A 16,088-nucleotide genomic window follows, 5' to 3' on the forward strand; every position below is an offset into this window, starting at 1 on the left:
AAAATAAAATAGAAATCTATTTGAGTTCCATATATAGGATTACAAAGGCAATGTACTACATGTACTAAGTCATGTCATTTCCAAAGTCAGATAATTTTATTCAGTGTTTTTTTCTCAAATTTGAGTAAGGACTCTCAATACTGATACTAAGATAATAAATCTAATTAGATAATCTTATTCTTTTATGTTGATGTCTTACTTCAATTGGAGAAAATGGTTTCTTTCCTTTATTGCTAGAGTAATGTAGATAAATTCATCATAGATACCAGGATTAGAGCAGCAACACTGATCTACATGAAATGATCTGTTGCAGTTCCTCAAGTTTTAGTTTTATTTATCTATAATAACTGTTAATTGCATGGTCTTCGAAGCTATTATGGATGATATCAGATGACATTTGTGTTATTTTATGCTTTAGGCTTATGAACCAGGACAAGACCCGTATGAAGCATCTTTTGTAGGTCTAGGTCAGAAGATAGATGCCTCTCCTCTGCAGCCACTACAAAAACCACAATTTCAGGCCAGTGATTTTATTGGAGGGTTAGATTCATTTCTCAAGGAAGCAAGAAGAAACTCTGAGGTAAGTTTTGGGTCCTGATTTTTCTGCCTCTGCCATAGTGGCAGGGATACTATGGCAGGGATAGTCGCAAATAGTATTGCCTCACTCATTTTGCTAGTATTTATTTGATGGATTTGGTATTGAATGAAAGGATGATAGATGGCTGTTCTACATTTTGAAAGGGAAGTGGATTATTCAGAGTAATATAGAATTTTAAATGTTAAAAGGATGGGATATAAATAAATGCATCTAGTTAATGACTAAATTTCAGTGAATTGATGTATGCCCAGCAGTATTCCATATGAAATACACATCTGGATTATAATGCACCCTTTTCTGATTGTTTGTTTCTGTTTTATTCGTTGAATACTTAGTTTTAAATTCTATTAGGGCTGCTATTAAAACATACATTTTACGCAAGGAAGGCACTTTAAAAAATGGGATAACCATCTACAGAGGAATTTAAGAATTTCTATTACGTTTTCAGAGTATAAAAAAAACCCACCTATAGATGAGATTTATGGTGTGCCTTCTGAGGCCTTAACAGAACAACCCTAATATATCATGTTTTGAGTAACTTTAGTATGTTACTGCAGCTGATATAGTTATTATTTGAATAAACTTATTGTTCTGTATTACAGCTCCAGGAGTTGGATAATAGAAGGCCGGTAGATCCAAAGTCAGTTACTGAAGAAATTCAGAAAAAGATAATTCCAAAGCCAGGCGCCAGACAAATTCAGAAAAAAATTGTTCCAAAAACAGTCGGCAAAGAAATTCAGAAAAATGTTGATCCAAAGGCAACCAAGAAACTGAGTCCTAAACCAGTCAGTAGAGACTTACAGTTTGTTGATCCTATGCAATCGGAGAAAACCATCATTAAACAGTTTGAAGATGATATTGTTAAACAGAGGTAGGAAACAAATATAATTGTGGTAGTTTTATCCGAAATGTTTTTTTCAGTAGTATATTTTGTGACAGTTGTTATTCAAAGTTTGTTTGCCAATTGCTGCAAGTTGACAATGGAATCTGGGAAAAGTACATAGCAGTATAGATATAGGCATATAAACCCTACATCTATTTATTTTCATATTACTGTTGTATGTTATGTAGAGGAATTCAAAGGAAAATATCACATTTCAATTGGATAAAAAATATAGCTATATTTACAATATGAAAAGATATTCTATAGTTCAGAAATGTTAAGAACTTCACAAATATGTTTAGGTTCATCAAAAGTTTTTATTTACAATATGAACAAGAACAAAAAAGTAATCTTCCAATACCTATTTAATGTAAAAGAAAAAAAAGAAAATCCACATACCTTTGTAATTGTTAACCTGAATTCCTAGAAAAAATATTGCTAAAAGCAATCAAAGCATGGTATCTTGACGCTGGTTTTATCATGCTACTGAAAGTATTTTTTGTCATAAATTGATAACACACACATCCCATATTATCCATTACAATGTCCGTTTTATTTTTAATATCAAACTTTTCTTTTTAGATCTGAAATCATAAAAGAGCAAGGCCAATTTAAAATATTGCTGGGTAATACAGCTAAATTCCAGAAACATATGAAACAGTCCCAGGAGAAAGTAGATATGTTGAAAGAGCAATTATCTAAAGCTGATAACTTGTTGACTTTCTTTAAAGAACATTTTGAAAAGAATAGAAAGCAGGTAAGTGTTTATTTATAGTTTCATTTATTGAAAAAATATTTCAGTTCAGTTATGTATTAATTATGAAGAAATACTTGATTTGACAAGATACTAATTCTTGTTATTTACGTACATGATAAAAGTTGGATACACATTTAAGTGTTACATAAATTATATACTTTTAGATAAAGTTTGATGAAAGCTCAAAATAAAAATATTAATTTTCCTCAACTCGTGAAAATGGTTCCTTATTAAAGAAATTTGAAACCACAATGGTATTTGCTCTTGATACATGATAAGATAATACTTTGGATGAAAAATTAATAGAACAAATTGTTTCTTACAAAACTGACAATCACTGTGAGGTCTTAGTATTCTAGTGATTCTTGTTTTGTCTTCAGACAGAGTACCACTAGACTCTAAGTATAATTTGTGGTCTGTGCAAGCAGAAATTCACTAATATTACTTAGAAACTCGGTTATTTACCATTTAATTGTCAATGGATGATTATATTAAAAAAAAAAAAAAAAAATGAAAGAGTTTTTGAAAATTTACATTTAATTTCTTCAAGATATACATACTACTACTAGATGTTTTGATATATATACACTTTCAAGAAGTATATGATATCCTATGGACACATTTTTTATGTTTTTACAGGCAAGGCAGTTTAAAGAACAGGTTCAGAAAAAGATGACAATTTTCAAAGAGAAAGAAAAACTATTATTGGCAATGGGTCAAAGGGTGTATGGAGTATCTTACAAGCCACGGTCAGTAGTGGCTAAAGCAGGTGGCAAAAACAGAGTGGCTGATCTTTCTGTTACAGTTGTAAATGAGGTTAGTGGACCTTTAAATTCCAATTCTTGATTTGATATTACATTTTAAATATAGGTGCTAAATGTTATCAGTTATGGAAATTTATTACATAGATGATCGTAATTTTTATATAAGTTTCCCATTGTGATAAATCAGATAATCTCACTGAACTATATCTCGTTGTGAAATAACTTGTTTATTTCACTCTCTATCTTCTTTTTCGCACTTTCAATCCAAACTTCCAACTGAAGATTTGTGCCTGGATACTAATTAATTAAGGAATGACTGTAATATTTTTTCTGTCTATGAAGAAATAACATAAAAAAATTGGTGCACACTGAATAACGCGCGTAGCGGGTTATTTAACCAGTCAGGGGACTTACTTAAAATCACTGATTCAAGTAACATTATTTCCATAGAGGTTGGAAGTTAGAGTTGTCTTTCTTTAATAATCGCCTATTTAAGTAGTACAAATTAATCACTAGAAGAAGTGATTTAATATTAGTGTAGCTTTAAATATAGAATACTAATGATCCAGGGACTAATTATGTTTCTAAACTTATCAGAACCAACATCTGTGTTGTCTAGGATGACCAGGTCATTTCAGGTGATGACCTTGTACTGAATCTAGGATAATGACATAAAAATCACTTGTTTAAGTATCAGACCTCAATTTCCTTCCCAAAAATCACTTCTTTAAGTATCATTCTTTTAATAACCCCCACTAATTTCAACACCCCCGAACACGAACAGTGAAATTTTTATCGGGAACAGTAGAATTTTATTACATAATCTGAAAGATGAAACCTTGAACTTCACAGGAAAAATACTCCCACTGCTGTGAAAAATCTTTGAAGAAAGTATCAGTTCATTATGTAAAGCCATTATTATAGCATTTTTTCAACCAAAATAGAATTTTCAGGTAAATGATAGCACCAAAGGCATAAAACTTGCTACTTAAAAGAAGCAAAAAGTTCATATTTTTTAATTTTACTAATTAATGGATGTTATTTAAACCTATGTGTTTAAAATTTTGAAAAAACTACAAAATCCCAATTTGTGACAAAACCTCGAATTTGCTACTCAAATAAGTGATTTAGTAAGTCCCCTGACTGTTAACAGTGTGCACCACATTTTTTATGTTATTTCGAATAGACAGAAAAAATATTAGTCATTTCTTATAATTTAATTCTAAATTCCATTTTAAACCGTAGAAAACCATGAAAAAACGTTGATGACGTCACGGTCACATGACTAAATTATGTCTATGGACTAATAACAAAATAACATCGGCCAATCAGAAGACGCGTTGCATCCAAAATTAAATTATTGAATTGTGTAACACATCAACAGTTAATAGCCCAGATGCATTTAAAACGACGGTTGACCTCACAATGATTGTGAAAATTTGAATCTCTGCGTCTGTCCTAAGTCAGGAGCCTTTGTTCTTTGTTAGTCTTGTATGTTTTGTTTTTTTTTAATTTTAGTTCATTTATATGAATTGGATTTACTTTTCCTTGTAAAGCTCTGTCATATTAATTTTGTGTATCCAAGTTTGTGTTTAACTTTTCAGAATGCAGCAAAAGGAAAAGAAAATATAAACTCTAGGTCTGAAAAATCTAATAAAGATTCATTAGTGAAGGAAAAAGAACGTTTGAAAAAGATGGCTGATGACTATAGTAAAAAAATTCAGGATCTTAAAGATTTACAAGCAAAACGTGATCAGTTAATAAAGGAAAGTCGATCACCAGTGAAAAATAAAGCTAAGATTCCAAGACTTGAGAAAATTGAACTGGATTCTAATGTTCCAGATGATATTGTGATACGACCAAATAAGCGAAGACTTTCTCTCAGGGAAATAAATCCAAGCAATAAACCCAATATAGAAAACAATGGTGCTAATAATGTTTCTGTGTTAAATAAGACACTGGCTGACAATCAGTGTAAAGGTGCTGGAGATATTACGCCAAAATCAAGTCCAGAAAATATCAATCAATTAGGTGTTTTACAACTTAGGAAGTTAAAAACATTGCAGGTATGTTATATAAAGACGAATTTATGCAATACTTCATGGATTCATTTATATTCATTAGATACCAATTTTCATTGTATTTCGTGGGTACAGGGGATCCACAAATTTAGATGTTCAATGAGAGACAGATTTTTTAAAGGAATGTATGCAGAATTTGCCATAACAACAAATTTTAATAAATATTCATGAATATGCAAGTTTTCATCAATTCATGAAAATTGGTACCCATGAAAATAAATGAATGTCCAGTAGCAAAATAAAGTGGGAATATATCCTTGCAATAAAAAAAAAAGCGATAACAGGACATAAACAGGAAATGTATATATAACAATTTAAGCAGTTCTATCATACCACATCTTTTTTTTTATATTACATGTATTCATTATTTCTATGAAATAAAGGCAAACATCTTTAGTGGACACTGTGGATTGATGAGTAAATGTAAAATCCACATAGATATTATTGTATTAGTGTATTTATGTTATGAAAGTTTAACACCTTTTTGTGGAAAGAACTATGATTAAAAAAAATACATGTTTATATTCATCTATAGAATCTTGTTTTTCTTACAGTGAAATAAATATATTTGATTTATTTTTATTTGCAGATTGAGAATGTAGAGAAGTTCCTTAGTAATGTTGATCTTCCTGATTTATCATCACCCTCTAGTCATCCCTTACTGGTTCCACAGTACAATCAAGTAGCTATTTTTTTTAACCTTTAGGCTTTTTTTATTTAATCCCAAATAATTTAATTTTGGATGTAACGCGTCTTCTGATTGGCTGACGTTATTTTGTTATCAGACCATAGACATAATTTAGTCGTGTGACCGTGATGTCATCAACGTTTTTTCAAGGTTTTCTACGGTTTAAAATGGAATTTAGAATTAAATTATAAGAAATGACTGTAATATTTTTTCTGTTTATTCGAAATTACATAAAAAATGTGGTGTACACTGTTAAATAACCCGCTACGTGCGTTATTCATTCAGTGTGCACCAAATTTTTTATGTTATTTCTTCATAGACAGAAAAAATATTACAGTCATTCCTTAAATAAAATCTTGAACTTCATTGTTGATCAACAGCATCTTGTCTTGTAATTTTAATTAGTATGAACATGATGAATAAATGAAGATGTGATATAGACCAACAAGACAGCCTCTCACCACACAAATCAAAAAGAGATGTATAGTTCAATATTTTTTTTCTTTTCTTGAATTTTATCACCTTTAATCATATTTTCAATCCTGAACTTCATTGTATATACCATTTTCTAAATAGATAAATAACAATCTGCAATACACTATTCACTACACAGAGAGATAGAGCTAATTTAGAACAACATTGTACTTTCACCTATATTTTATCATTATATAAAGATAATCATGTAGTTATTAACTTTATTGCAGATTTCGTCTTTCACAGAACATCATATTTTATCTAGAATGAAATCCACCCATTCGTCATCCTCTAGTCCAAAGTTAAAATACAGTAGTCCCTTACTACACTTTAAGTCATACAGGTATGAAAGATAAAGTAACAAGTCAAATTCAAAATGCTGAATCTAAGTAAAAAAAAAATCTTTGTTTTCCTTTCCAACAGTGTCTGTTTCAGTAAAGTTTCATTGCATCTCTGCTAATAAGAGAGCTTTAAACTTACAAAAGTGGAAAAATTATGTCTAAGGCCAAAATTAGAAATATGTTTGTTTCCCCTCCCCCCACCCGGGTCAAAAATAAGCCCCCGGGTCAAAAAATTATTTTCCACAAAAAAATCTAAATTATTTTTTTCCTGAAACCATTCATGTGACCATGCTATGACAATCACATCCAGTTTTGCGTCAAATTTTCAAATTAAATAAAAGTAACCATTTATATGAAAAAAGAAGATGTGATCTGATTGCCAAAGACATAACTATCCATTTGAGACCAATTAGGAGTAGTTGTCTCCTTCAGGTTTCACTTCTACGAGATTATTTAATGATACAGGAAATTGGCTATTTTAAGATTAATTTAAAGTTTGCAAGAATATATATTTATTTTGTCAGCTTTAATGCACTTATAAAGTGGCATATGTATCTGTAAATGAACAGTGTGTCTCATACAGGTGCTACACCAACCTTCTATTTATGTCATGTCACTTTATACAAAGACAGTGATAAATCATATTTCGAAAACAAACTTCAACCCATATAATTATACCCCCGCTTTAAAAAAGGGGGGGTATACTGTTTTACCTCTGTCTGTCCGTCCGTCAGTCCGTCCGTCCGCCAGTCAGTCCGTCCCATGAAACTTTCGTCACATTTTTCTCAGGAACTACACATCCACCCTTTCTGTAATTTGGTATCAACATTTATATATGTTAGCCATACCGTGTGATGCGTTTTCAGATTCATCACTTGACAACTTCCTGTTTACCGAACACTTGTATGATTTTACACATGATAGCCAAGTTGAAAATTTTCGTCACATTTTTCTCAGCAACTACAATACAAGGATTTCTGAAATTTGGTTTCAGGATTTATATAAGTCAGCTATACCGTGTGATGCGTTTTCAGATTCATCACTCGACAACTTCCTGTTTACCGAACACTTGTATGATTTTACACATGATAGCCAAGTTGAAAATGTTCGTCACATTTTTCTCAGGAACTACCATACAAGGATTTCTGAAATTTGGTTTCAGGATTTATATAAGTCAGCTATACCGTGTGATGCGTTTTCAGATTCATCACTTGACAACTTCCTGTTTACCGAACACTTGCATATTTTTACACTATTAATATTATCCACTTGCGGCGGGGGTATCATCAGTGAGCAGTAGCTCGCAGTTTCACTTGTTTTGTTTTTCTTTACAAACATTTGTGTTTCTTTGATTTATGAAAAAAGCCAAGCACAAAAATCCAAAAGGGAAGACAAGTTATTTGAAGATATACAAATTCATTATTGGCTAGATAATTCTCATGGATTTAAATGTTCAACAAAAAAAGTATAAATTTTCTATAGGCTAATATCCAAAATTTGGCAAAACCATGAACATACAAGGTTTCCTCCATCCACGAAAATTTGTACCCAAGAAAACATATGAATCCACAGTATATAAGAATGCAGGCTTACAAACATTGCACATTTAAAGTCATAAGAAACCTCAAATCAAAAAAAGTAATGCATATGTTTTTTTATAACTCAATGGATAGTTTTCCTTATAAAACTTATGTACATGTACTTTTTTCTGAAGAAAATTCTTTAATTTATTCATATTTAGAAGAAGGTTACTTTATTTTAATTGCTTCCTTCCAGGAAGCAATTCCCCCGACATATTTTCCGCATGCAAAGTGACCTCAGTGTGACCCATCTCGTAAAAATCCAGTGATCACAATACGTATGGATGTCCTTAAAATAAACTATTATCTGAATTTACATGTTAAACACATGCTCAATTTCCGTGCTTTTTTGTCGATTGTTGACAAACAGGTACCAATCGTTAAACTTCGGCTTCAAAACACGAAATTAAATTAACTGCCATATTTTCACAACAACACTGACCAATTGAAAAAAAAATTGATGATTATATGAAATTTACACGAAAAAAATGATAAATTCGTGCACAGAAGACTAAGTTTATGATGTTTGTATGCATTGGTTCAAGAATTGGAAGAACATTATTTTTCACCAGTCACTCGTTTATGACTTTAATTCACCAGTCAATTTATTTTTAAGACAATTATGTAATAATTTATGACCAAGCATTAGGAGTAAAGTGTTGTATATTTCAGGTTCAGTCCCTACTATAGAATCAAAGAGAAGATGTCTCTATCATCACCAACAGTAGCTAACAAAATTAATCCAAAGAAAATGTTGTGTAGATTTGATATACTGGGTACATGTCATGATGAGGACTGTGCAGGGTAGGTATTATTTATATTTGAACCAGAGTTATAATTGGCATATTTTGCAGTGAGTTATGTGTCGTTTAAATATATATTTGACATACAAGTCGCATTTTGTCGTAAGTTGCGTGCAGGATAAGTGTAGTGTAGATTTGGCATACATGGTACATTTGTAGTAAGGTGTGTGCTGGGTCAGGGAAGGAGGTCATCCTTAATCCCTGGAAAAAGAAACAGTGAGTCCTGAATTCCTAGAACTCTAAATAGTATTTCCCAGAACTGAAAAAAAAATCAGCATTAATTTCAGAGTCCCAATTATTCTGTTAAATTGAATTGATAGTTGTGGCTGCACTTATAAAGTGGCATAATATTTACTTCTGTGATATTTGTGGCTGCACATTTAAAGTGGCACAATATTTACATCTGTGATATTTGTTGCTGCACCTTTAAAGTGGCATTTTATTTACCTCTGATATTTGTTGCTGCACCTTCAATTGGCAAATATTTTGTGTCTGTGATATTTGTTGCTGTACTTTTTAAGTGGCACAATATTTTCCTCAGATATTTGTTGCTGCACTTTTAAAGTGGCACAATATTTCATTTGATATTTATTGCTGCACTTTTAAAGTGGCACAATATTTTCCTCTGATATTTGTTGCTGCACTTTTAAAGTGGCACAATATTTTCCTCAGATATTTGTTGCTGCACTTTTAAAGTAGCACAATTTTTTCCTCTGATATTTGTTGCTGCACTTTTTAAGTGGCACAATATTTTCCTCAGATATTTGTTGCTGCACTTTTAAAGTGGCATAATATTTACGTTTGTGATATTTGTGTCTCATTCAAGTGCTATATAAAAGTTGTATTGTAGCGTAAGAAATGTGTCAATCACACAATTTTAGTTTCAATAACACACAATGTTTCTAAAATTCTAATTTTCATTTGCCTTAACAAAGTTCAGAGGGATTATTTGAATACATCAGGTTTTAAGTCCATGTTCCTTTATGCTTCAGCAATAAGTTCTAAGAAACTAATTGAAATATATCCATTTGATTATGTCCTGTGCATAAAACTTGATAAAGGTCCTAACTAGTAGTAATGATATATATCTTTTCTTAATATTTTTAATTTTAACCATCAAGTCAAGTTCATATTTCAGATACCGCCAATCATTTAGCTTTATAGAAACAATTGTATCATTGAAATATTAGGGTTTCAATTACAAGTTTGAGCGTTCAGATGCAATTGTATAACTGACAGTAGGCCAGTAAAGTAGAGTTCCATAGTAAGCTGGTTTCTTTAATTTTTAAGCAAAATTTCATGCTGTTATCAAGGTTAACATTTGAGTTCAGATCTCATATATTAATTTATCTACAATTATTATTCTTGGATAAATCCATGATGGAGTGGTGAACTTGAGTGTTATATGAATAGAGAGTTACCCTGACCTACATTTTACACTTTATTGACCTAGTCAGAGTTTATTCTTTCTCCAAAAATCACAATAATAAATGCTTAAAAAAATGAACATTGTAAAAAATGATTAAAAAACATGTTACATTGGAAAGTATTATCTTTATTTCAGACAGCATCAGTCCAACTATCAGATGTCACAAGATGAAATATTACAAGACATTATATCTTACTGTCCGTCTGTAGCAGATATAGATAAAGATACAAACCCTATCCATTATCAGGCAGAAATTGGTAAGATATTTTAAAGATGTTTAGATTTGACAGGAGATATGCAACAATTTAATCAATACACAGTTCATTAAAAAAAAAAGAATGGTCGAATCTTGTTTAAAAGCATGAGGAATTACTGAAACAATTTTGCTCATAGAAATATTGAAAGGTTTTGAAAACAACATGACACAATTTTCTAGTCCTATGAGACATTCTATTCAGCATAGACCATATTCAGGAAAGGGTGTGTGTTGCAGATGTTAATAAGGCCAAAAAAAAAATTATGTGTGGTTCCAGTTACATACTTTTAAAAAATAGGGTTGGAAGGTCGGCAAGTTATGAAAAAAAATTTCTAACTTTTTATTTTGAAATCTGGAAAAAAATAGTGTGTTTACCGAAATTGTTTCCGGTATACACAACTCAACCGGAAGTACGCCATTTACATGCGATTGGTTGAAAAATAAACAATCATGTTATGTTTATAGTTAATTTTGTTGCATTCTGTTATGAATTCTAGCATTTTAGCAATAACAGATACTTCTGATGGAAATTCAGATGACAAAAATCTATGAATTTAATTATCTAAATTCACAATCCTCAAAATTTGATTGTTTGAAAGTTCTAGGGTCAGGGGTTTAAACTAGAGACGGTCCGGTAACTGGAACCATACATTTATTTTTTTAGGCCTAATTTTAGTATGACTACTGTATCACATTGAGGTTTTCGAGTTTGAATCCTGAAAATTCAAATGAAAGAAGGAATAGTGTTTACAATATATTCACCAAGAGTTTGGTGTTCTAGAAATTTTCCCTAAAAACATGTTATAAATACTAATAAATACTAATAAGTTATTATTTTTACAGGTCGTTACGTAACACAGGTTAGAAAACAGTATGAAGGAATGTTCACTATGGACAGGTTATATGTATTAATGGCCAGTCAAGTTAATGAAAAAGGAGCACATAGTAAGTATAATATGTATTTATAGCTTGCTGTTTTAATTGTGACTTTGATGGAGAGTTGTCTTATTTACACTCATACCACATTTTCCTATATCTCTTTGTTTTTTTAACCTTTCTTTACTGCCTATTAAAATCAAGTTACCGGTTAAAAAATGGATGGCTGAAAACTTGTCTTTACAGATTGTTTCTATATTTACAATTGCTAATGTAAAGTTGACAATTCACTAAACATGCAAGCAAACTCAAATTTATTCAAGTTAAAATTGAACATGGCAAATTCAATATTTTATTATTGCATGTCTATTCTCTCTGACACATATTTCATGCTCCATGATTCTATGGTAGTTGCTTATTTTAAAGGTCTTCATTGGTAAACTTTGGCAATAAAACAAGTTAATTAGATGGCAAACATTCATTTAAGGAATATATTTTGTCAATTATGAATTCATAATAAAACTAAAAAATCTTTTATATACTTAGTTAAGTATATATCCATTCATAATATAAAAAAAAATTCTGTACATTATAATACATTGTAAAAACAAGATGCTGATTTCATTCATATGACTCTTAAATAGATATAGGAAGATGTGGTGTGAGTGCCAATGAGACAACTCTCCATCCAAATAACAATTTAAAAAAGTAAACCACTATAGGTCAATGTACGGCCTTCAACACAGAGCCTTGGCTCACACCAAACAACAAGCTATAAAGGGCCCCAAAATTACTAGTGTAAAACCATTCAAACGGGAAAAAACAACAGTCTAATCTATATTAAAAAAGTACACATTTCAAATAGTTTGACTGCCATGCTTTTCCAATAAATTACAAAGAATTCATTGATATATGGCCTAATTAAGATGTTTCTATACAAGAAAAATGTGTTGGAAATTTATTTTATTTACATATTTGTTATTTTAAAATTAATTTTAGGTCGTGAAGATATTAAAATTTCGAGTAATGATTACTTCTATATTTCTGATAATTTGGCTATTTTCAGTAAAGCCTCATATGATGTTTTTCAAGCAAAGGAAATGGAAACCCGCCCAGAAAGATACTGTAGCAAACAAGCCAGATTTTATACATAAAGGCTTGGAAGTGGATAAACTAGGTATGTTAATGGTTACAGTTATTGAATGGAGGATAGGAGACGCTTATTTTAATTCAATATTAGTGTGTGCATTTTTATAACAATTTTATGAGAATTGTAAGTACAATGAATTTTTTTATTTTATGGTAAAAAAAGGGCTTCCTATCCTCAACTGTGTTTTATTCTGGAACCTCCTTTACGTAAATAACAGAATTTTAGTACTATTTTTGTTGTGGGAGTGTAATTTGTTTAATTCTATTCTTTATGAATTGGAGGAAAAATCATCCAAATTAATTTAAATCTGCTACTAATAACTAGAAATAATTTAATCACAAAAGGCTGTAGAGAGGCACAAGAAAATTAATTAGTGCTGTTCCAAAATATATCAAAAAGGGAGGCGGGGAGCAACGAAATTAATTAAATAAGTTGCATTATCCTTAGAACTTTGTAAGAATTATAAGTAAAATGGAAATTTCTATTTTTTTGGGTGGTCGTACCTCCCATCATTAGGTTTACTTCTGGAACAGCCCTTATGTATTGCTTCACTTGTTAATAATCATTAACATGATTAAACAGATGTTATTTCTATTAATTAAAATTACCTTGATTTTTTGCATTTTTTCAAATTAGTGATTTGATAATTCTAGAAGTCATTACCTTTGTAATTATAAAATAAAATAATTCTTATTTCAGAATGGAAGAAGCCACTGAATTTCCAGGACCTGGACAATGTGATAAGTGACCAGGACATGAGATACTTTGTCCTGTCAGATACAGCTAACATACAGGACTTAGAATCGTCAGTCTTAGACTCTCCAGAAGATGAAGAACTATGGCTTAAACTAGCTTACAAAAAATTACATGATCCACAGAGGTAGGGTGGCTTGGATATAAAGTATCAAAATAGTTGATGGAGATCAAATATAGAAATTAAGAAATATAGAATTATGTTACTGTAAATTCAGAAAAAAAATTTGGTGCATTTATTATTGTGATTTTGTCTTATAGACGAAATGCGATTTTTATTTTGGCAATATTGAGAAAAAGCCAGTTTTATTGATTTAAAAAATTTCAACAAAATGCGAGTTTAAATTATTGTGATTATAACCTGTATCACATTTTTCGCAATATTAATAAAAACATCCCAATTATTTCTGAATTAACAGTATTTATCACTGATATTTAAGATTAAAACAAAATATTAAGATAACTTATTTGAGCAATCACAAATAGAGGATAATATCTTGAAACTGTTCAACATATGCACATGAAATGTCCAGATTATTCAATATTTTTATTTCTATTTGCTTATTTTTATGTTTTTTTTTGTAGTCAATGTTAAGTTTTAAGAACCTCCATCTTTTCTTTCTTAGTAAACTATGTTTTTTGTATACCGGTATGTTGCATTGGTTTTAAGTGGTTTGTTGAAAATGTAAGTATTGCTGATATAAAAAAGAAGACATGATACACCTAAACGTGGCATTTCATCAGGTACTTGATTAAATGTCGTTCACTGGTGATAAATAAACCTGTAGAGAAGCAAGTAACATTACAGGATCATTGTACTGGTACATACATTCTCTAGGACAGGTAACCAGTTGTTAGGGTCATTTTTATCATCAGATTATCACCCACATTGTCAATGTAATTCCAAATATATTTACATGTTTATGTAAAATTGAGAATGTAAATGGGGAATATGTCAGAGACAACAACCTAACCAAAGAGCAGACAACAGCCGTGAGCCACCAATGGGTCTTCAACCCAGCGAGAAAATTCTGCAACTGAAGGTGGTCCTCAGCTGGCCCCTAAATAAAATTGATTTCTAGTTCAGTAAAAATGGACGTCACGCTAAATCCAAAACATATAAATGAACTAAAATTAAAAAACATGCAAGACTAACAAAGGCCAGAGGCTCTGGACTTTGGACAGGCGTAAAATTGTGGGGGTGGTAAATGTTTTGTATCTACGTAAAACTTGTTCATTGATGAATACAATCATTGAGTTCATTATTTCTTAAGATATTCCACTCCATTAAGTGTCTTATGAAAAATAAAAAATTTAAAATAATTTCAGTAAATACTTTACCATGTGAATATGTTTTTGAAACTTTGATTTAAAATATAAAAATGTCCCCTAAATACTTAAATTCAGCTGCAAAAAGTTTGTATATGTTATGACCTGCATTTTCATTTTCTGAGGTTGACAAGTATGAAGATAAAGCAAGTGTTATATTAAAATAAAAAGAACAAATATTTAAAAAGGTCTTTTTCTTTGATTTTAGCCAAGAGAAAGCTAATCTAGACAATGCACTAAATGTTCTGGCACGAGGATTAGAGGAAAATAAATGTAGTTGTGATTTGTGGAAACATTATTTGAAGTTATATAGTCGACACAAGGAGAGTTCAGACTTGGTGGATCTTTGTGCTACAGCTTTACAGTATGCTCAGCATTATGACATCTGGTGGCAGGTAGGTTCAGACAATAGTAGCTTTCAAAAAAGCTAGGTTTATGTGCCTATCCTAATCTTATACTGTATAGAGGGTTATTTTCTCGGGTTTAAATTTCATTATTTTTAGGTATACAAATATTTTGGTGGATTAAAAACTTTTATCAATACCTTTGCATGTACACTTTTAATTTGGTCATTTTGTTCTATCTGTGGAAATTTACACCCTGTGAAAATAATCTGTTAAATGGTGTCTCCATCATTTGAGGATAAATTTTAATCCCTTTGTTAACTATAGAAGAATAGCATACTGTGTTTGAATTATCAATTCATTTTCCCTCTGCGCAACGGACGCAAAATACCAAAGGTACATTCAAACTCTTAGTCCAGAATAAACTGACAATGCCATGGTTATAAAAGTAAAGAGACCAACAAAACAAACAGTACACAAAACACAACATAACTTAAGACTGAGCAACATGAACACCATGGAAAACTTAGGATCCTTGCACTGGTACATACATTCTCTAGGACGGGTAACCAGTTGATAGGGTGATCTTAGGTGCTCTGGAAGGGTAAACAGATTCTGCTCGGAGGGAATATGGTATCTGTTTGTATACATTGCTAACACACTGACCGTGCAAGGGCTGTATTGCCAGTCAAGGTCCTTTAAACTTCCATTTGATGTTGCTAACACTATTCTGAAGAGACTATTTATAGCTCTCATATTTAGTCGGATATTTGATGTCCTTCTTTTACTTAGAATACACAGAATTAATATTTAATGACTTGTATCATTGGAATTAGAAATAGCACTTTAAAGTGTCATGTAGACTATAACATAATCTATGTGTCTCATTCAAGTGCAACAGACAATAACAGAAACATATCACTAGTACTGATTTACAACAATACTGATCATTGTTTCTGTAACAATTTGTTTTATTGAACAT

At 30.9% G+C, this 16,088-nt stretch overlaps 1 protein-coding gene across 1 annotated transcript in view; it reads left to right on the plus strand.

Annotated features, from left to right (window-relative positions):
- The window catches only part of LOC139491753 (zinc finger C3H1 domain-containing protein-like), a 68,749-nt gene that overhangs the window by 7,983 nt on the left and 44,678 nt on the right, over positions 1-16,088 (plus strand). Inside the window, exons 9-21 of the mRNA XM_071279588.1 lie at positions 419-580; positions 1,201-1,469; positions 2,064-2,238; positions 2,878-3,054; positions 4,607-5,068; positions 5,673-5,765; positions 6,476-6,588; positions 8,839-8,970; positions 10,534-10,655; positions 11,498-11,599; positions 12,597-12,707; positions 13,380-13,560; positions 14,971-15,157. Coding sequence (XP_071135689.1) covers positions 419-580; positions 1,201-1,469; positions 2,064-2,238; positions 2,878-3,054; positions 4,607-5,068; positions 5,673-5,765; positions 6,476-6,588; positions 8,839-8,970; positions 10,534-10,655; positions 11,498-11,599; positions 12,597-12,707; positions 13,380-13,560; positions 14,971-15,157 — 2,286 coding nt within the window. The remainder of the gene's footprint in view (positions 1-418; positions 581-1,200; positions 1,470-2,063; positions 2,239-2,877; positions 3,055-4,606; positions 5,069-5,672; positions 5,766-6,475; positions 6,589-8,838; positions 8,971-10,533; positions 10,656-11,497; positions 11,600-12,596; positions 12,708-13,379; positions 13,561-14,970; positions 15,158-16,088) is intronic.

The sequence above is a fragment of the Mytilus edulis genome, chromosome 10 (assembly GCF_963676685.1).
Source record: "Mytilus edulis chromosome 10, xbMytEdul2.2, whole genome shotgun sequence".
NCBI lineage: Eukaryota > Metazoa > Mollusca > Bivalvia > Mytilida > Mytilidae > Mytilus > Mytilus edulis.